The sequence below is a fragment of the Oncorhynchus mykiss genome, chromosome 6, assembly GCF_057628025.1.
Source record: "Oncorhynchus mykiss isolate SJ-2025 chromosome 6, ASM5762802v1, whole genome shotgun sequence".
Classification (NCBI taxonomy): Eukaryota; Metazoa; Chordata; class Actinopteri; order Salmoniformes; family Salmonidae; genus Oncorhynchus; species Oncorhynchus mykiss.
In genome coordinates this window covers 38,058,776-38,080,545 of record NC_143027.1, presented here as the reverse complement: position 1 = coordinate 38,080,545, position 21,770 = coordinate 38,058,776, and the positions used below count along the sequence as shown (strand labels likewise).

General features: G+C 42.5%; 1 protein-coding gene across 1 annotated transcript in view; it reads left to right on the top strand.

Annotated features, from left to right (window-relative positions):
- The window catches only part of zmat4a (zinc finger, matrin-type 4a), a 148,874-nt gene that overhangs the window by 17,014 nt on the left and 110,090 nt on the right, over positions 1-21,770 (top strand). The window contains exon 2 of the mRNA XM_021606382.3: positions 15,995-16,096. Within this exon, the coding sequence (XP_021462057.3) occupies positions 15,995-16,096 (102 nt within the window). The remainder of the gene's footprint in view (positions 1-15,994; positions 16,097-21,770) is intronic.

Genomic DNA, 21,770 nt, shown 5'->3' with positions numbered 1-21,770 from the left:
AGCTTGTCATGTGCCTTTTACTGAGGAGTGGCTTCCATCAGGCCACTCTACCGTAATGTTCTGATTGGTGGAGTGCTGCAGAGATTGTTGTCCTTCTGGAAGGTTCTTGCATCTTCACAGAAGAACTCTGGAGCTCTGTCAGAGCAACCACCTGGTTCTTTTTGTAATCTTGTAAGGGATTACCAAAAACTGTAACTGTAATCTGTTACGTTACCAGCTAAAATATTGTAATCAGATTACAGATCGTTTTGAAAAACTAGATGACTACTTCTTGGATTACTTTTAAATTCAGAAAGGATGTTTGCGAAAACAAATCTTTGACACTACTCTAATTTCTCAATGACATTAAAATCATTGAGCGAGTCTGACCACAAGTCAGAGACCACTATGATGACACAATAAATAGGCTATTGTAGGCTATAGTCCAAGCTATGTCTTCCAATGGAGCAACTTCTGTCAGCATCCAAATATTATCCAACATGATTAAACGTTTGGAAGTAAGGATGACAGCAGTGGTGTAGTCTACGGCGATACGGATATCACTTATTATTGATATCTCCTGGTTCATCCTCTCCACCTGCCCTATGGGCTGATGCTGGTACCCGGAAGTGAGGCTGATCTTGAGCCCCAGTTTTTCCAGGAAAGCCCTCCGTACCGTGACGTGAATTGGGGGTCACGGTCAGAGACGATGTCCTCCGGGAAGGTCATAGTGCTGGAAAACCTGCTGGAACAGTGCCTCGGTGACCTGGAGAGCGGTAGGGAGACCAGGGAGAAGAATAACCATCAGAGAAGGGGACATCAGTAACAAAGTCAATGGACAGATGAGACCAGGGACGCTGAGGCACAGGAAGGGAAAGGAGCTTCCCTTCTGAAGCGTGCTGGGGGGATTTTGTTTGGGCACATACTGAACATGAGTTGTGAGCCACGTGAATTGTGAATAGTGCGAGTGATACCTGGGTTTCCAGTGGTGAGGGATGTGTGCGCAGAGGTCAACAGCCTATCCCTTACCTCCGAGGGGATGTAGATGCGTTCAGGAGGGCAGGTAGAGGGTGCGGGTTCCCTCTCCAGAGCCTGGCAGATGTCCACATCCACATCCCAAAACAGAGGGCCAACGGTAAGGGAGGGATAGGCTGTAGGCTGGTGGGCGTTACCCGCACTCTCAACAGACGTGGAAGCACAAGGTGAGGGAAAGCAGGTCCTCCAGCATCCTGGTGCCCAGTCAGTGATTCTCATCCTTGACCAGGAGATGGTGGGGTTATGACGTTGAAGCCACGGGAGGTCGAGGATGACTTTGTGCGTGGGTGCAGTGATGATGAGGAAGGGAAGGCTTTCCTGGTGCAGAGGTCCCACAGTGAGGGTGGGTGGTGCTGTGATGTTTGTGACATTCCCGGATCCCAGTGGTCGACCCTCCAACGCTTGAACCGGAATTTGAGAGGAGTGTGGATATGAGGGGATGTTCAGTGAGGAGGCAAGGGCCTGGTCAATGAAATTCCCCGCAGCACCGGAGTCCACTAGAGCAGTAGATATAACATATGAGGGACAGCCAGCTAGTGATATGGATTCTTGATAGGGTTTGGAGGAAAATGAGGATGGTGGAATACTCACGCCAAACCCAAAACATTATCACGGGACCATCCCTCTGCTCTTGTGGACCCCGGGTTGGGACATATCAGACACTGCTGAAGCTGGTGCCCCTCCTGTCCGCAATAGGGACAGAGCCCCAGCTGTCTCCGACAGTGTCGCTCAGCCACGGGGAGACGGGTGGCCTCTATTTCCATGGGTTCAGGCTCTGACTCAGATTGGTCAACGAAGGAGGGAGAGAGGTGATGGTGGTACCGAAGATCCCACTGAAGGCTATCCATACGGATGGCCATCATGATAAGTGTGTCCAAGGAGAGGGTTTCATCTTGTCTGGATTTCCTCGCGCAACCCTCTTCGGAATAGGGTGCAAAGCGCCGGCTCATTCCATCCCTGGATGTTACCACTGTCCTGAAGGTGAGGGCATACTCCGCAGCGGTCTTTCCCTCTTGCCGTAGGTGGAGTAAACACTCACCTCCATCTATGCCCTCTGGTGGATGGTCGAAGACCCCCCTGAACAGAGCCATGAACCCCTCATACGAATCCAGCTCCTCCTCTCCTCTCTGCCAGATGGCCGTAGCCCACTCCAACGCCCGTCCAGTCAGCAGGGAAATTACCATGGCAACCTTGGACCTCTCGGTGGTGGGGGCCCCCATATGATGAGCGAAATAGAGGGAGCACTGGAGTAGGAAGCCATGGCATTCTGATGGAGTCCCATCGTATTTGACCAGGAGAGACAAACGGACCTCGCTGACCTGGACGGACTGCTGGATGGGCTGGGATACTGGCTCGCTGGGTCGACACGTAGGAGAGAATCCTCCACCAGATGAGGGTGACACCTCTTGGGAAACGACGAGACGTTGAAGAACGCCGAGGGCCTCATCCATAGCCGCCCCCATTTGAGTCAGATGGTCGTGGTGTTGGCGAAGTAGGTCTTCTTGTTCACTGACAATCTGGGAGATGCCTTGATAAACTGCTGCTTCCATGAAATGAGGCTGTAATGAAGACACAGGGCATTAGGAAGCAGGTGCAGTTTGAGACGTAATGATACAAAAACAAGAGAAGCGTCTGGACATGAGAACATAAACAAATATAATAACACCTGACGGGAAATGACAACATTATTATATTATAGGGGGGGTAATCAGGAAAGTGATCACGTCCTGGTGTTCCAAATGAGGTGCAGGTGTGCGTAATGAAGGGTTGCCAGGTGTGCATAGTGATGGGTTGCCAGGACCGGTGGTTAGTAGTCAGACGGGTTAGTAGACAGGCGACTTTTAGCACCGGAGATGGGGAGCAGGAGTAAATGTGAGAGTCTTTTACTTGAACTCTGTCAAGCATTTATTTGGGCAGCAATTTCTGAGGCTGGTAACTCTAATGAACTTATCCTCTGCAGCAGAGCTAATTCTGGGTCTTCCTTTCCTGTGGCGGTCCTCATGAGAGCCAGTTTCATCATAGCGCTTGATGGTTTTTACGACTGCACTTTAAGAAACTTTCTTGGAATTTTCCGGATTGACTGACCTTCATGTTTTAAAATGATGATGGACTGTCATTTCTCTTTGCTTATTTGAGCTGTGCTTGCCATAATATGGAGTTGGGCTATCTTCTGTATACCACCCATACCTTGTCACAACACAACTGATTGGCTCAAATGCATTCAATCAATCACATTTATTTATAAAGCCCTTTTTACATCAGCCGATGTCACAAAGTGCTATACAGAATCCCAGCCTAAAACCCCAAACAGCAAGCAATGCAGATGTAGAAGCATGGTGGCTAGGAAAAACTCCCCATGAAGGCAGGAACCTAGGAAGAAACCTAGAGAGGAACCAGGCTCTGATAGGTGGCCAGTCCTCTTCTGGCTGTGCCAGGTGGAGATTATTATAGTACATGGCCAAGATGTTCAAACGTTCATAAATAATAATAATCACAGTGGTTGTAGAGGGTGCAACAGGTCAGCACCTCAGGAGTAAATGTCAGTTGGCTTTTCATAGCCCAGCATTCAGAGTTAGAGACAGCATGTGTGGTAGAGAGAGAGAGAGAGGGAGAGAGAGAGAATTGAAAACAGCAGGCCGGTGAACAGATCAGGGTTCCATAGCCGCAGAACAGTTGACACTGGAGCAGCAGCACGACCCGGAAAAGAAGGAAAGAAATTCTACAAATGAACTTCTAACAAGGCACACCTGTTAATTGAAATGCATTCCAGGTGACTACCTCATGAAGCTTGTTGAGAGATTGCCACGAGTGTGCAAAGCTGTCATCAAGGCAAAGGGTGGCTACTTTGAAGAATCTCATATATAACTTATATTTTGATTTGTTTAACACTTTTTTGGTGAGTACATGATTACATATGTGTTATTTCACAGTGTTGATGTCTTCACTATTATTCTACACAGCAGAAAAACAATGGAATGAGTAGGTGTGTGCAAACTTTTGACTGGTACTGTATATCCATTGATTTTTGAAGAATATAACTTGCCTCAGGAGGTTAGTTCAACTGTCACACTCCATGAGAACACAATATGAGCTTGTTTTTCTCCAATGTTTGTAAACATTGTATAGCCTCGTAGTTAAAACACACATTTTTATATCATGGATGGTCAGTCATGGATGGGCATAGCTCTGTCTATTAATCTGAGAGTGGTTACGTTTCTCCAGGCCCATCCCTCAGTTTTTTACCAAAACAGAGGCGGGGTGACCATTTTGTAATTGTTTCATCTGTGGATTTGCCCTTTAAACAGCTGCATATTATCAAGATATCAAAGTGTCGCCAACAAAAAGGTGAACAATAGGCCTGTTGCAAATGCAACATGGCATTCATTTTTCACATGTAACTAGCACTGCTAGTACTGCTCAAAGCATGCCATTCCATGAGCGCAGCATTTTTTCCCCCAATTTGAATCAACGATCCCAATCAGTCCTCCATGACAACAAAATCATAAACAACAGAGGGCTGGGCTGGATAAGTCCTTAGCTTTGGGGTTATGTATCAAGGCACAAGGCGAGACCCAAATGCAGACACAGGAGGCAGATGGTTGGAGTCTTACAATGTTTATTAATCCAAAGGGGTAGGCAAGAGAATGGTCATAGACAGGCAAAAAGGTCAAAACCAGATCAGAGTCCAGAAGGTACAGAGTGGCAGACAGGCTCGTGGTCAAGGCAGGCAGAATGGTCAGGCAGGCGGGTACAGAGTCCAGAACAGGCAAGGGTCAAAACCGGGAGGAATAGAAAAAGGAGAACGCAAAAAGCAGAAGAACGGGAAAAACACTGGTTGACTTGGAAACATACAAGACGAGCTGGCACAGAGAGACAGGAAACACAGGGATAAATACACTGGGGAAAATAAGTGACACCTGGATGGGGTGGAGACAATACCATGAACAGGTGAAACAGATCAGGGCGTGACATCATGCTCAGGTAAAACATTTGGCTAATCTATACTTCCATTTGTCAAAGTCCTATTCTTGAAGATCAAGGGATATAAGATTTATTGGAATGACTGGAATTCTGATATAGTTTGGTTTTTTAATGTAAAGAGATCATTTAATCATATTATTTATATGTAGTAGAAAGCAATGGGTTAGAAGAAGCCAATACATAAAGTAAAATTTAACATCCATATATGGCCAGCTATGTCAACTTTAACATTGATTTATCCTGCAATATAGACAGGTGTGTCCCTTTCCAAATCATTTCCAATCAATTGAATTTACCATAGGTGGACTCCAATCAAGTTGTAGAAACATCTCAAGGATGATCAATGGAAACAGGATGCACCTGAGCTCAATGTCGAGTCTCATAGCAAAGGGTCTGAATAATTATGTAAATAAGGTATTTCTGTTATTGTTTTTTAATACATTTGCAAAAATGGCTAGAACCCTGTTTTCGCTTGAGGATTTTTTATTTATTTAATCCATTTTAGGCTGTAACGTAACAAAATGTGGAAAAAGGGAATGGGTCTGAGCACTTTCTGAATGCACTGTAAGCCTGGGGTATCAACCATTCAAAGTTGGCCTTAGTGGGAGTCACCATAGAATTCTGTAGGAATAACCTTACTGAGTAAAGTATGTGTTATCGTTTATGACTTAACACAGTCAAAAATGCACAATTATGGCTAAACCCTGCCCATTTCCACAAGTTATCTTCTTAAAATTTGATTTTTAACCTAACCCTAACTAATGATGGCCAAGTTTGATGCGTTTGTCCACCAGACCTTCCGTGCATTTGGGCGGGAGTGTCTGGGAAATAGATTAGGAGTAATGTGGCTAACATGACATCACTTTAGATCATATGCCATCCTTCAGCACAACACCCTCTAGAAAGCACATGTTTATATCATATTCAACATAGTGGGTTATGTCACATTTGGCATATGGGTGATTATGTCACACATTTATGCCACATTATGAACCCTTTATAAAGCATGGCATACGGTTATAGATGCTTTGTAACACATGTATTCAGTGCTTATGATAATAAGCGGTACCAAAATGGATGTTCTTTGCCGGACAAGAATTGTCCTGACTTTCAAGAATGTCTGAAATGCTTCACCTTGATTTTCTGGTTGGCTAGCTAGTTTCGTCATCCAATTATTTCAGATCTACAGGAGTGCGAGTTTCACCATGGCACGGTCTAGCCTTGACAGCCTATGCAGTGCTTTATCTGTGGTGATACGTTAGGCACATGATAATTATTAGAATATGGCAAATATTAGTCAATTATTGCATTCTATCCATACTGGCTTTTGTGGCCTACATGAGACATTAAACTGATATGTGGAAGGGCACACAGTACAGCTGTCATCAATGTATTATCGCACAATTTGCCAAAATGGGTAATGGAATCACTTCAACTACAAACATTGTATTTAACACTGTAGGTGAAAAAGTTATTTTATTAGGTGTGACATTCTTACGTCCAGCTGACAGATAGTTAACTGGAAACGCACCATAGCAGGCAATTGTCTCATCTAGTTTCTATGTGAACTTTCTAAATGTCAACAAACAATCCCTGGACATGTTAATGGAAACATAGCTACAGTGTGTGGTGGAGTCTGTTCCTTCGATAGATAATAACCAACCTCCTTAAAATGTTTTGGGTAGTTTGGATCCTGGATGCTGATTGGTTGAAACTGCATTCCAGCCATGTGTATATCAGCCATATACTGTACCAAGGCTATGATGCTAAAATACCTGTTTACTGTTCTATCTGAAGAATGACTATGCTTACAGTACATGAGAATGTCATCATATTCCTGTTGCTGCCTGAATCCTCTCTTGGATGTATCTTAATGCAGACATAATACAATAGCTGTAACTCTATCCCGCGCAACTGAGCACATTTCTTTTGTTCATCCTCCATCATGTATAGTGCTAGCTATTATAATTAATTGCCTGTTTTATTAGTTATAATATGGCATATGGAATGGATAAGCAGCTGATCATTTATAATCAACCCTGCTAGACAAAGCATGATTATAATATTCTGTTAAATAGGCCTATGTATTATTGCTGATGGGTTTTTCCCATGGACGTGATCTGGAATCATTAAAATACAATAATATTCTCTTTCATTTGGATTGAAGTGGTAGCTCGCTCTTCTTTTTAAACGTGAAACACATTGGATTGGTTTTTGATGAAAAGGATGTCGTCTGTTTTAACCTGTCATCTGCATGACTGAAGTGCGTTAGGAAAAAGCTCTGGCACATTACGCAAATTCAGACAGCTACATCATCTTGTATAACACTTAAACCAAATCTCCCTCAGAACAAATATGTGTGCAGTATGGCAATTTGCCGTCCTGCCATCATCTATTTCTCAAGAGTGAGCTTTTTTCTGCCGTTTGTCATTGAAAGAACCACACTGGTTTTTATCACACTATTTAAAACTATGTTTTCTCCACCAAAGTTTTTGGCTTTGGAGTTGTCTGTACCAGAGTACACAGCCTAGTAGTGCCTCTGATTAGCGTACGAGGCTCCAGTCCAGTCTCTTCCTCGTCAGTCCCTTTCCTCTCAACCCGGATTCTGCTCTCAGTGTTGCTCTGATGTGCTGCCATCAAATGGCTGCTGCCTAGACCATAGAAATAGAATCACTAGACACAGCCGATGGTAATGAGCTCAGCTGGGACGCAACGCTGGTCTGGAGAGAGAGTGCACTGTGCAGGGGACACTTTGATGCTTTGTCCCAAATGGCACCCTGTTCCCTGTTTGCAGTGCACTACTTTTGACCGGAGATTTATGGGCTCTGGTCAAAAGTTGTGCACTAAATAGGAGGATAAGGTACCATTTTGGACATACCCTGAAACTCTGATCTAGACTAGAGACCTCAGCATGGTCAGCCTGCCTGTGTAGAGCCTGCCCATCCTACAATACACAGCTCTGAACTAGGTAGTTAGCAGCTGAATATTTTAAATTCCTCTTCTGGAACGTTTTTTTTTTCTCTCCCTTCTGTGTTGTTGGATGAGCTTCTTCAAATGGATGGGATTGATTTATGGGACAGTTGTGTGACTGCAAATTTAGTATTTTCTCCTCAATTGCTTAGCGAGAGAGATTCCATTTGTCTTTCAAGTTCAGCTATTTTGAAACAATCCTGTATTCAAGGCTTAAAAGCTTAACCCTCAATGATTGTGGATTTCTGATGATGCTGCTGGCTAAGCCAGTCCAACATTCATTTTATTCAGTGACCTTTAGAAATGGGCAAGTGTGCTTTTTGAGCTCTTGAAATTAAACTGTTAATACTAATGTAACCATTTCAAAAGATGTTAGAAGTGTATGGATGGTCAGTCAACAACTGAAGTTTAATTCAAGTGTTACATATGTAATGGCTCACTAGGCGTGGCTGGTAGGATGACAATGATGAGAATCAATGACAAAGGTTCAATGCATATTTGTCCAAATAAAACGGTTCACAAAAAGGAAGAAAAACTGTCAATCAAAGCACTCCCACACACAGGGGATAAACTTAACGTAGGCTGGAATTTATCTTCGAAAATTAAATAGATTGTGCTTTTCTGCCAACATAAGTCAATGTCCGTGGCCTTCCATCAAATGCCCGGCAAGCTCAGCCTCCGGCATCCACCCAGGAGCTTCTCCTTTGCTGAACTGAGGCTATGTCTACACTTGACACTTACATGCGACTTCCGCTATCTAAATACGAAGATTGCATCGAAAGTATAGGTCTAGGCGCACAAAAGTCGCATTGTGTGCAGCTTTCTCCTCAGTCTCGGTGCAATCAGGCTACCGAAAGCGCATACGATGTCATCAGCATTCTGCCTTCAAGTCTCCAGAAAACATGTACTTTGGGAGCGAGAGGCACGTTTTTCACGTTGGAGAAAATATTATGCTAACCTGTATGCAATCCATTTAGCTTTGCTAGCTAGATTTCTGGCTAGCTACAGAGGCTTGCTATAGTAGTTGGCTACTGCCATCAAGTTGTTGTTGTGCTATTATCAGATTTAGCCTGTACCACCGTTTGCAGAATGCATATTTGCATTTGAATAATCCGGACACAATGTGGACACGGTAGACACATTTAAATGTAGGTGTAGACGCATGAAGTGTTAGGAATTCCACCATCAGAACTCCATGATCAGAATACAAAGGATGCATGAACTGTCAAGTCTAGATACGGCCTGAAACAGAACCTTACATGCCCCCCATGTGTGTTGCAGCCTAACGAGGCTGAGTGGCTTTAGGTGCAGGCTGTGGCACTGCAGCCTAACTTGCTGCAGCCTAAAAATGCTGGTTGTGGGGGCGTCTTACACTCCAAACAATGGCTTTCCCCGGCCACATATAATATAAATTATTATATCTTGTAACATTATTTGAGCAAATGCCCAACCCTTTTCCCCTGAATTATATAGGTACCACTCTCTCCTAAATCCATAAATGATCAAGTTAGAGCAGAGCGCTGTACACCTTGAGAATGATTTACATTGAATTGTTGACTCACAATTTTCAATCAATCATTCAGTAAACAAAAGTTCCATTCTGTCTTCCTAAACTATTTCCACTCTCTAGTTGTTGTATACACATTTTCCCGGCTTTCAGCTTCATCTGTTTTTCTATTATTCCAAGCATAGTATTCCTTGTGAACACTTTTCTCTGTGTGTAGATGGATCTTTCCCCTCTTTGAGAATAACGTAGATAGATGGATATATAGAGAGAGCGCAAGAGAAGGGAGACAGACACAGAGAGAGCAAGAGAGACAGAGAGAGTGAGAGAAAAAATAGAGAGATTGCCTAGCCCAGGACAGTCTAGTCGTCTCTTCTTATCTCTCTGTGTGGTCCTGGCCCCTGTAGCTGCTGAATGAATCAGACTGCAGTGTCAAACCTTTTCTAAGCCAGAAGGGGCACCTTGACGACAGCCAAATGTGAATCGGCAGCACATGTCGACGTCCTCTTGGACTCTTGTCCAGCTTCACAGCTTAACACCTTCCATTACGAATTACAGCCCACCTTTTATAACCCCAACATCTGCCAGTCGCTCCTGCCACACTGCCCTCTGTAATCTCTGCACTAACCCTCTCTCTTTATCCAGATGTTTCTGTCTCTCTGTCTTTCTCTCTATTCTCTCTCTCTCTGTTTCTCTCTCTATTTCTCTCTCTCCTTGTTTCTCTCACTCTCTTTTTCTTCCTGTCTCTCTTTCTTTCTCTCTCTCCAGTTACACAGGCCCTGCTCAGACTGATTTGCTGCTGACAGTTCCCGGTCAGTCGGTCAGAGCATGGGAGTAAACAGTGTGGAGAGAGAAGCAGGGTATGAGAGGCAGGCGGCACTCCTGCTAATTTGATTGTCAGCATAAGGCAATTCAGACCCATTTAGCTCAAATGCAGCACAGTGCTTATTCTCACACCTCAGTTCCTACATTGTTTTTAGTCAAAATTGCCAATATGCCCTGAAATGACCTGGTGTAGTACTGAGGGGTAACTCTAATGATGCAGACAATGGCAGCTGCTGTGATGTGATACTGAGCTGTGCATACAAAAGAGACCTACAATTTCTCGGAGAGCGAGATGTCTTTGCATTCTCTCTTATCGATTTAAAATGAATATTTTTCGGCATCTCATTTATAATATTCAACCCACTGTAATTATAGCTCTGTATCCGACAGCAAAATCCATTGACGTAATGAATTGATTGTCAAGGAGGGAGAACTGGAACATGCTAATTGCGTGTGCTGAGCAGTGGTGTGCTGTGTGTGCATAGCTCCTAGGTGCCTTGTTCCGTTTCACCCAAAATGACTGTCTCAAATGGCACCCCATTTCCTATTTAGTATACTTTTGACCAAAGTAGTGCACTATATTGGGAATAGGGTTCCATTTGGGACACAGCTAATGGTGTTTTCTTTTAGACATTCCAGGGTCAGAGAGGGAGATAGGCTTGTAGCTCTGGCATTAAATGACTCTAATGCTGATGGACAAGGACAATGTCGGTGCCCAGACGCCCACTGGTATCTGGCCAACAATGCTGTCGAGGAGGGGACTAAGACAAGATGCTCCTCAGACCTTGCTGCCCACTGATGCTTTTGCTTTCCAAACAGTGTTGGTAGAGGTTGTGTCCCAAATAGCATCCTATTCCCTACATAGTGCACTACATTTTACCAGAGCGTAGGGCTCTATATAGTGCACTATATAGGGAGTAGGATGCCATTTGGGATGCAAGCAGAGTGATTAATAATGCATCTCTACATTATCTGCTTTGCTAAGCTGAGACATACAGAGAGAACTGAGACATACAGAGAGCTAAGACAGGCAGAGGAGAGGGGCTGAGGAGAGCCGATAGCCTCTTAAAGCCTATCATTTATGGTGTTTGTCCTGTGGAATTTGCACTCACTGTCTACTTGGTCTAGCAAAATGGTGCTGCTCTCATCCGATTACCAGACTGGGGGGAGGGGGGGGGTTGGTTAGTTCTGCGGCAGTCAGACATTCTGGGATCTGACAGGTTTTTTCCTCGTTCACGTCAGTTGGGTGCTTTAGCCCTCTGCTCCTCTCCTATTCCACACTGGAGCTCTGAATGCCAGCCTCCCTTCCCTGCTGATGCAACAGCTTACAGGCACTGTGCCGCCTGCCGCTAGCTGCAACTCAGAGCCAAGGTCACATTATTTTCAAGAACAAGCAACACAAAATGCCTAAAGGTGAAAAGGCAGTCTGGAACAAGTTCATCCTGTACTATGATTTAATGGGACAATTCAAATGAAATAATTCAGAGGGTTACCAAGATTAGAACAGACTGTTATATAAACCCAGGGATTGTTCCCATTTTAACTTGTGGACCACAGCAACTGTGCATTGAAAAACCCAGGTTCCTGGCCTTCATCGCGATGGGCATGAATTGTGCGACTCAAGTAGAACGCAGGTCACAGAAAATGTACATTGTTCGTGGGATGGGGTGGGTATTGTTGTATACTGTATGATTCTTTCATATGTCTTTGTTTATCTGGGGTGCGTCTTGCAATCCAACCTGTGAGAGAAGAAGTAAAACATTTGGTGTCAGTAATGCACTTTTAATATTGGATGCCAATTGTCGTTAAACCCCAACAAAGAAGAACAACTCCTGTGGGCACCACAACCATGTGAGAGGACACAAACGCTGGCTGTGTGTGAGCTGTTTGGCCAGCCAACGCACTGCACTACAGAGAACTTAAACTTTGAACAGCTTGTGCTGAACCTTTTTTTTGGTATGGTGCAAACACTCACTTAATTGGTGTTGTTTCATAAGTATCTGAAGTGATGCTAAGTAACCTATCGGTGTGACATTGATTGATGTTCTGATGAATGAGCTAGGCCTTTTCTTTTAAAGTTACTACCTGAATATCTTATTTGTATATCCTGTTTTGCCTGCAACCCTGCCTCCTCCACCATGGGTGTATTCATTACATCTTGCAATAAAAAAACAATTTACCGTTCAAGATCCAAACGGAAGGAACCTACCTCAATATGTCTAATAAAACCTATTGTTTTCATTACAAACTGTTTTCCGTTTGGAGTAAACGGTTTCTGATGCAAAACGTTTTGCAACAGAATAAAAGCTTTCCAACAGAATAAGCATAATCAATACACCCCTGTCCTTCAGGTCTGAAACACGCCCGCTGGCAAGTGCCTAACTCCACACTTTGCCACACTGGTGACAACCAGACAAAGCCATTTGAATTGAATTATGTGAATCCTAAAATCTGTATTGAGGCAAAGGCGTAGTGCAGTTAGGAAAACTATTATATTTAGGAAAACAGCTCACTTCTTGCAATTCTACACATTTTGCCACGAAGAGAGATAAATGTGTAGTTTTATAGCTAATCTCATGTTATTCTACACATTTTGCCATGAGGCTGAGGGAGAATTTTTTTCAGTTTTAATGCTAATTTCCTGCTATTTTACACATTTTGCCATGAGGCTGAGAGGACATTATGCAGTTTGAAAGCAAATTTCCTATAATTAACAAAAACAATGTTGAGGGCTGCGGTGGTGTATCCTAGGCCACTGTATCGGGAGTTTACGGAGGTAACTGATTGCCTTTGTCCTCTAACACATTCCTCACTCCTCCTCACCTTTCTTATTGTTTATTTGATTAATTTGCTTTATCTGTTACTCCAGGCTACACAAATAAATAATCCGGAGCAACTGGCTCCATCCCCGGGCTCATGATTTATTTACACATAATGATGGATAGAAACAGAAAAAGGAGAGAAATGTATAGGCCGCCCTAAATCTGAAAAGTTTATCGCTAGACCGTATATGTAACGGGTTTCTTCTTCCTCCTCTGAGGAGGAGGAGTAGTAGGAAGGATCAGAGGACCAAAATGTAGCGGGGTATGTATCCATAATATAATTTAATGAGACTGAATACAAAATACAAAAGAACAAGAGAATCAATGAAAATGAAAACCGAAACAGTCCCGAAATGGTACAAACACTGAAACGGAAAATAATCACCCACGAAACACAAGTGGGAAAAGGCTACCTAGGTATGATTCTCAATCAGAGAAAACTAACGACTCCTGCCTCTGATTGAGAACCATACCAGGCCAAACGCAAAAGACAACATAGAAAAAGGAACATAGACAACCCACCCAACTCACATCCTGTCCATACTAAAACAAAGACATAACAAAAGAACTAAGGTCAGAACGTGACAGTATACCTGCCTATTTCCTGTAGGTCAACCGCTTTTCCTAAACAAGTGTTATGTCAGCCTATTTGTTTAATTTAGGCTAGTGATTTGGAGATGGCAATAAGGTATGCATGCATCAATTTGGGATAACCATACATCAGACAAATAACTGGATACGTCTAAACCTTTGTATAAAGACATTACAGACATAAGGGATATTTTTCCATGTTTTGATTGAGCTCAGATTATTTAGGTATGTGGTGATATTTCCCTTTAAATGTTGGCCTTAAAGTATAGTGTGTAGGCATACATACTGTATGGGGTGCTAAGAGTTTAAAAGATTATAGCTTTTGCGTCACAAATAAAATAAGATGGTACCCTCTCCCCTATATAGTGGACTACTTTTGACTCTGTGGTGCCATTTGGGACACAGCCCTGGTCTCTCCTGCTGACCACTGCTCAAGTCATTAGAATTGCCTCTGGGAGGAGTAGAATTTCTGAGGGAGACTTGGTAAATTTTCTGGAAACAGAGCCAATTAAAGATGGTGAGCCACATGATTATTACTCATTACAGATCACAGTCAGGTCACATAACCTGGCCGTAAAAATCATACTGCAGATTCTTCACTTAAATTTTCTATGACAAATGTATCTTATGCAATCAGTTCAATTATTGATTGTTTTAGAGAAACGTTTCACTTATATCGTTCAATGATTGAAGTTTAAGTAACCGGGTATTTTAATCAGTTCCATTTTTTTCGCCTCTTTCTCTTTGTCCTTACATACCTCCTTACACTTTATAGGGAGAGATATTAGGGGCCCAAAAGGGTTACCATAGTTTATACCTCCTTGACATCTCTGCTGTTCTGTCATGTCATGCCTAATGAAGACTGCACAAAGTCAATAAGGATGAGCTGAGCATGAGTGTTCCCAAATCTGCAATGTGAGCTCTCTAATGACAGCATGGCTGAATTAATAATAGAGAGAGCAGAGCAGAAGTAGAGAGACGAGAGGGAGAGATCAAGAGCAGAAAGGGTGCAGTCCAACCCCTCAAAGAGCATCTTGCCGTCCCCTTCCAAATCTCCCCCAGCTGAAGTTCAATCATTTATTTATATTTATAAACTTGGTGGTTTGATCCCTGAATGCAGATTGGGTGAAAGCTGTGGTATATCAGACCATATACCACGGGTATGACAAAACATATATTTTTACTGCTCTAATTACGTTGGTAACCAGTTTATATTAGCAATAAGGTACCTCGGGGGTTTGTGGTTTAGGGCCAATATACCACGGTTCCTAAGAATAGCCCTTAGCCGTGGTATATTGGCCATATACCTCACCCCCTCGTGCCCTATTGTTTAATTATACCACACCATTGATGAATAATCCTTTCCTTTCTGATTAGCTTGAAGGGCATTCAAGAGCGTGCATTGTTTCCCTATAACGCACGGTATAATTGCACGGTTTAATTGAAGGACTATGACGTTCATTCTTACATGTTCTATTTTTGAGCTGCTTTTGAAACCAAAAGTTGAATTGAAAACATTATTGGCATTGTTGAATTCGATTTTCATAATAGCAAGCTAGGATGATGGTTTGGTTAGCTAAGCTAGCAAGTCTGTTTGTTTGGTTACCAAGGCAATAGTAGCGATCTAGCTAGTTAGTCAACTTGATAGCTACTTCAGTGGATGTTGTCACATTTCTACTGGCAAATTGATACATTTCTAGTGGCAAATATGTTAATTAATAGCCCTGGTATAAAAGGGATAATCAATTCAGGGCTCTATGAGTTGTCTGGAAAAAATGCAACTCCGTGGAAGGTGAGTTCCACTTCGCTAACATGTGGTGCAACACACCTTCCACGTTGTGCATTATTTTCCAGAGAACACATAAGCCCCTCGTTGATTATCCCTTGCAAATTTCCAAGATAAATACTATCAGGGTTCTCAGTCGTGTTGATTTATTTACTATTGCCTTGACGTGGTTTCGACCTGCTACCTGAAAATGGGTTTATTGATTCAACATAAAATTCAGTTATGACTTCCTGCTGGATGGAGGAAAAAACCTACCCTGCATTTGTTACTGCCATCACAGTGCTTGATATAATGAAATATTGATTAAACAGCTATCAAAGTATGAAATTACATTTTCATTTAGTTGCTCCATTATGTCCCTTCATTGCACTTGAAGCATTCAGGCACATTATATCCTGCAATTTCACATTTATATCATCTTACACGGAATTCCTCATTTGAAATGCCTCCAACCCAGTGTTATATTTCATGCTGTTGTTTGTCTGTCCTCTCTCCCACCAGATGAAGTCTACAGAAGTGGACCAAGGGCTTTTCACAGACACCTACTGTAAAGTGTGCAGCGCTCAGCTCATCTCCGAGTCCCAGAGGGTTGCCCACTATGAGGTGAGGAATACTTACTATTCTACAGTAATTCCTCTCAACCCCCACCATGCAGAGTTAGAGACCAGACACACCATAATGAACATCAGTTGTGCGCAGTAGATCACCTGCACAAACTGTGGTGATTCATTCATCGTGTAGAATAATAGTCAATGTTCTGTGGTGAGAGGCAATAGGACGACCGCCCGCTGTGCATGGCCAACGTTCGTATTAGTCTGTCTTGTCAAGATGAGCGAGGGAGACAGAGGTTTAAGCAGTGATCGAACCCCAGTCTCCAGGGGCCATAGATGGTCTGAGGTTGGCAGTGCTATGGCTAAACCAACCACCAGCACATCCCTCATCAGTTTACCAGACAATCCAACCATTATTAACCAAGGCTTAGGTCATGCTGTTTGTTCTGTGTCAGTCAGCACCACTCAGCAGCAGAAATCGCAAACGGCAGAGGGCTGCAGTTTTAAAATGTCAATAAGCACGACTCACCTGGATTCACCCAATTATTCTTAATTATTTAGTTAAAGTGCTGACAAACAGCAAACACTGCCAGGCCCCATTGCCCTCCATGACCACCAGGTTTGTCGACAACCAGAGATTGCAGAAGAGGTTCTCATTCTGTGTGTTTCAGCAGTGCTTGAGTTTGACCAGTGCTCACTAGACTGAAGTAGGAACACCTTGAATTTTCTTCTGCTTGACCACCTTCACCTCTTATACAAATCAAATGTTATTGGTCACATACACATATTTAGCAGATGTTTCCAGCAGCATACCACCCTGCATACCACTGCTGGCTTGCTTCTGAAGCTAAGCAGGGTTGGTCCTGGTCAGTCCCCGGATGGGAGAGCAGGTGGTGTTGGAGGGCAAGTAGGAGGCACTCTTTCCTCTGGTCTAAAAAATATCCCAATGCCCCAGGGCAGTGATTGGGGACACTGCCCTGTGTAGGGTGCCGTCTTTCGGATGGGACGTTAAACGGGTGTCCTGACTCTCTGAGGTCATTAAAGATCCCATGGCACTTGTCGTAAGAGTAGTCTGTATCTTGGCTAAATTCCCAATCTGGCCCTGAAACCATCACGGTCACCTAATAATCCCCAGTTTACAATTGGCTCATTCATCCCCCTCCTCTCCCCTGTAACTATTCCCCAGGTCGTTGCTGTAAATGAGAACGTGTTCTCAGTCAACTTACCTGGTAAAATAACGGGGGGAAAAACTAAAAATAAAATGTTATTGCGGGTGTAGCGAAATGCTTGTACAGTAGAAAGGCTCAGATAATTTTAAATGAAAATGTGTTCCAAATATTTGTTTCATTCTAGTCCAAGCACAGCGACTGGCTATCGGGAGGTAACTGGTCTCTTCTGTACTCCAGATGCTGCCTTTCACTCACTGTCACACAGAGTCAGATGGCCAGAACACAGTGTCTGACTGCAGGGCCCATGGTGCATCCATATGGACATCAGGAATAATAGGACCTGAAAGGACTCGTGTAACACTTCTTTCATGCGGTTTAAGTATTTATCCGAGTGCTTGCCCTACCCACAACGGACTGTTGGTCACTGAGTTTGCTACCGTTGCAACTACTCCTGATCGCTCTGATGCAACGTTACACTCGATGCTGCTATTTCTGATAGCTATGAAATGTGCTATCTGAGTGATTCCTCATGAAACTGGAACAAAAAAAGGATTTGTACGACATGTAATCCGTAGAAGGGTCCTTTGGAGGAAGGATTGTTGACATAGATATTTGTATCTTAAAGCATCATTTCTGAATAATTGAAGTTGGAATATTTGTGACATTTTGGCCTCACTCGGGCCTCTTTTAAGACTCATAATGTTTCATCTGTAGGTGCTACAAAGCAAAGGTTGATGTCAAATGAAGTTTTACCACTTTCTCTGTAACATGAGTCATTTTTATGTATTTCAATAACACATCTCTTACATACATTTATGAATATAGAAAAATGAAAATATGAATATAGAAAAAATGAGTTTTTTGATTTGGCAAATTTTTCTATATGTTTTCAAATATAATATACCCTATGGGTATATCAAAGTTTCAGAGTGGGCTATCTGCTACTTTTAGAGTTATGATCCAATTTGTAAACATTACCAACAGAGTGAAAGTGAAAAATGTATTAAAAATGGTTGCCCTCTGCTGGTAATTTGCAGGATGTGCGATGATAAAAGTAAAAGGAGGGCTGTGATTGGTTACGTTGCCTACAATAACAATGCCTTTGTATAAAATGGGCCATAACTTAAAAAAAAAAAAATGGATGTCCCACTCTGGAACTTTGATATGCCCGTAGAGTATATTATGTTCAACAATACATTTAAAAGTTAGCCAAATCAAAAATGGTATATTTTCAATATTCATGTTAATACTTTTCAATATTAATACATTTCTATAAGAAATGTGTTATTGAAATTATAATACTACTCATATTACAGAGCAAGCTGTATATCTTCAAGTAACACTAACTTTTACTTTGTGGCACATACAGATGACATATTATGGATATTGTGGAGTCTTAAAGGAGGCCGGGGTAAGGCCAAAATGTCACAAATATTCCAACTTCAATATATTATTTCTCAATAATGCTTTAAGATACAAATATCAAATATATGTCAACATTCCTTCCTCCAGAGGAACCTTCAATGGATTAAATATAGTGAAAACCACCAAAAGTTATGGTCTTTTTTTGTTCTAGTTTTGTGAGGAATCAGCCATCTATACTTTGATCGTGTTTTAGATCATGTATTATTCCCAAATAATTGTATCCCCCATTCTCTGATTAGTCTGTGTTAATATGAGACTAACTATGTTCAGAGTTCAGACAGTGTGCAGTCCATTGGGGTAAAGTGAGGATGAGGACCGACTGTGTTTAGACTGCTGGGATTGAATGAAGATGAGGATTACACCAATCAATCAATCAAATGTATTTATAAAGCCCTTTTTACATCAGCCGATGTCACAACGTGCTATTCAGAAACCCAGCCTAAAACCCCAAACCGCAAACAATGCAGATGTAGAAGCACGGTGGCTCGGAAAACCTCCCTAGAAAGGCCAGAACCTAGGAAGAAACGTAATTAGAAACCAGGCTCTGAGGTGTGGCCAGTCCTCTTCTGGCTGTGCCGGGTGTAGATTATAACAGTACATGACCAAGATGTTCAAACGTTCATAGATGACCAGCAGGGTCAAATAATAATAATCACAGTGGTTGTAGAGGGTGCAACAGGTCAGCACCTCAGGAGTAAATGTCGGTTGGCTTTTCATAGCCAAGCATTCAGAGTTGCAGGTGCGGTAGAGAGAGAGAGTCGAAAACAGCAGGTCCAGAACAAGGCAGCACTTCTGGTGAACAGGTCTGGGTTCTATAGCTACAGGCAGAACAGTTGAAACTGGGGACAGCAAGGAGTCATCAGGCCAGGTAGTCCTGAAGCATGGTCCTAGGGCTCAGGCCCTCTGAGAGAAGAAAGAAAAGAGAGAGAAAGAGAGAGAGTTAGAGGGGTGCAACTTTCATTGGGGACACCACATTCTGAAATTGCATTTTTGCCCCCCCCCGAGTTTTATCATTGGAATGTGATACAAAACGAGGCAACAGTGCTTTAGGACCATGCGTACGCCTCCGAAGTTTGGCTAGGCTGGTTGGAATGTTTTTCCGACTGGATAAAAAAATGTATAATAATAATAATCATTATGTCCCCCCCACTTCTAAAACCAAAGTTGTGCCCCTGGATTACACTGTAGTGCAGTGCAGTGCAGTCTAGTGTGGTAGTAATGTGAACTGAACATGGGTAACAACAGAACCAAAGTGTGAGGATGGGATCTCTGAGAGCAGGAAGTAGTTGTACCCCACTGTGTAGAATATTAATTTAGTTATTGTCTGTTGTGTTGCGACTGCACCACTTGGCCTGTTGCCTCCTGCATATGTGGTGCATCTGTGATCTAAGAAGCCTCTGCCTCTAATGCATTGTGACTTGTTTGGGGCATAGTGACGATAATGATAGGCAGTGGAAGGCAAGAAGAAGACTCAATGAGGAAAACAGGCAAGGCTTCACACAACTTTCTTCCAGACAATCACAGAGTTTATCCTGTGTTTGTTCGGAGAGAGAGAGAGAGAGAGACACTCCTGTGTCCTTAGTTGTCTCTTTACTGTCTCATGCCTTAGATGAGTAGATATGCTGTTTATGCTTCGTTTGAACGACCACATAAGGTATTTTCTCCTTTTAATCCGATTTTGTACATTTGAAAACCTTAAAATACTCTTCCTGAGTTTAACAAGGTTTCCTTGTGTAATGCAAACTCAGAATTTCAATTGCCGAAAAGAAACCTGTTTGGTGTAATGCACTCTTGACTTGAATCCTAGTGTTGAGATTGATGCAGGCTATGCCTTTTCAAGTTGAGATTGAAAACGTAATTATTTCAGCATTGCATCGAGCTGTTAATCTCCACTTCAAACACATCAAAGCCATAGGTCTGATGTAGAGGGGATCATAATGGTCTGGTCCTACAGTTCAAAGAATTATTCCCTTTGCTGGGTCACATTTATCATGGGTCCCAAATGCCACCCTATTCCCTATAGAGTGCACTACTTTTGACCAGAGTCCTATTGGCCCAGATCAAAAGTAGAGAACTACAGTATATAGGGAATATGGGGACATTTAGTATCCAGACTTAATTTTTGCCTTTGATCCTCAAATAAATGTAACGGGTTTAGCATGTGTTAATAGGACTCAGGAGGTATAGCCCTAGGTACAGCAGTATTGCAGTAAGTTCAACCTTTATGCAACATTCAACCTCCATGCAGTTCCTGCTGTGGTTTCACACATATCTAATAATATCCCATTGCTTCAAGCTGTATTTGCTTGTTTATGGTAATGAAATTGACTTGCAGCTGGTTAGAACTAGACCCCAGTGAGAAATGCCAGCGCATCTACTGTACATGATAGGATCCAGGGCTTTAAAGATAATTATTCTTTAGTCATTTCAGTTTCGGGACAATTACCTGCCACACCCTGTATATTTTCAACAGATTACAGTACCATGTATTTTACTTTCCCTTGGTTAGAATAATCTAATTCTCCATTGCTGGGAATTCTGCCCGTCGGCTGCAATTTGTCAGCACTTCTTAGACTTTTCTTTTTTTCTTTGTTTAGGGCAACAAACAGGCTGTATCGCACAGCCGCTGTATTGTACATGAGATTTTGCAGGGCATACACCACCTGATTTACACGTTTTGTTTCCAGTGCAGAATAGCACCCGGGTTTTACAATGACAATGGCACACAATTATTTTTGTATTGTTTTTCCAGCAGCAGTGGAATTCAGTGGAATTTGATGGCCAATCTGGATACCCTGTATGTGTCCTAAAGGGCACCCTATTCCCTTTATAGTGCACTACTTTTGACCTGGGCCTATAGGTCAAAAGTAGTGCACTACATACAGTGCCTTCAGAAAGTATTCAGACCCCATTACTTTTTCCACATTTTGTTGTATTACAGCCTGAATTTAAAATTGATTACATTTTGATTAGATTTGTGTCACTGGCCTACACACAGTACCCCATTATATCAGTGGAATTATGTTTTTAGAATGTTTTTTTTACTGTTTAGTTACAGTTTGGATTTAAATCTGTTTGCAAATCTATAGCAATACTTGAATATGGTTGTCTAGCAATGATCAACCACCAATT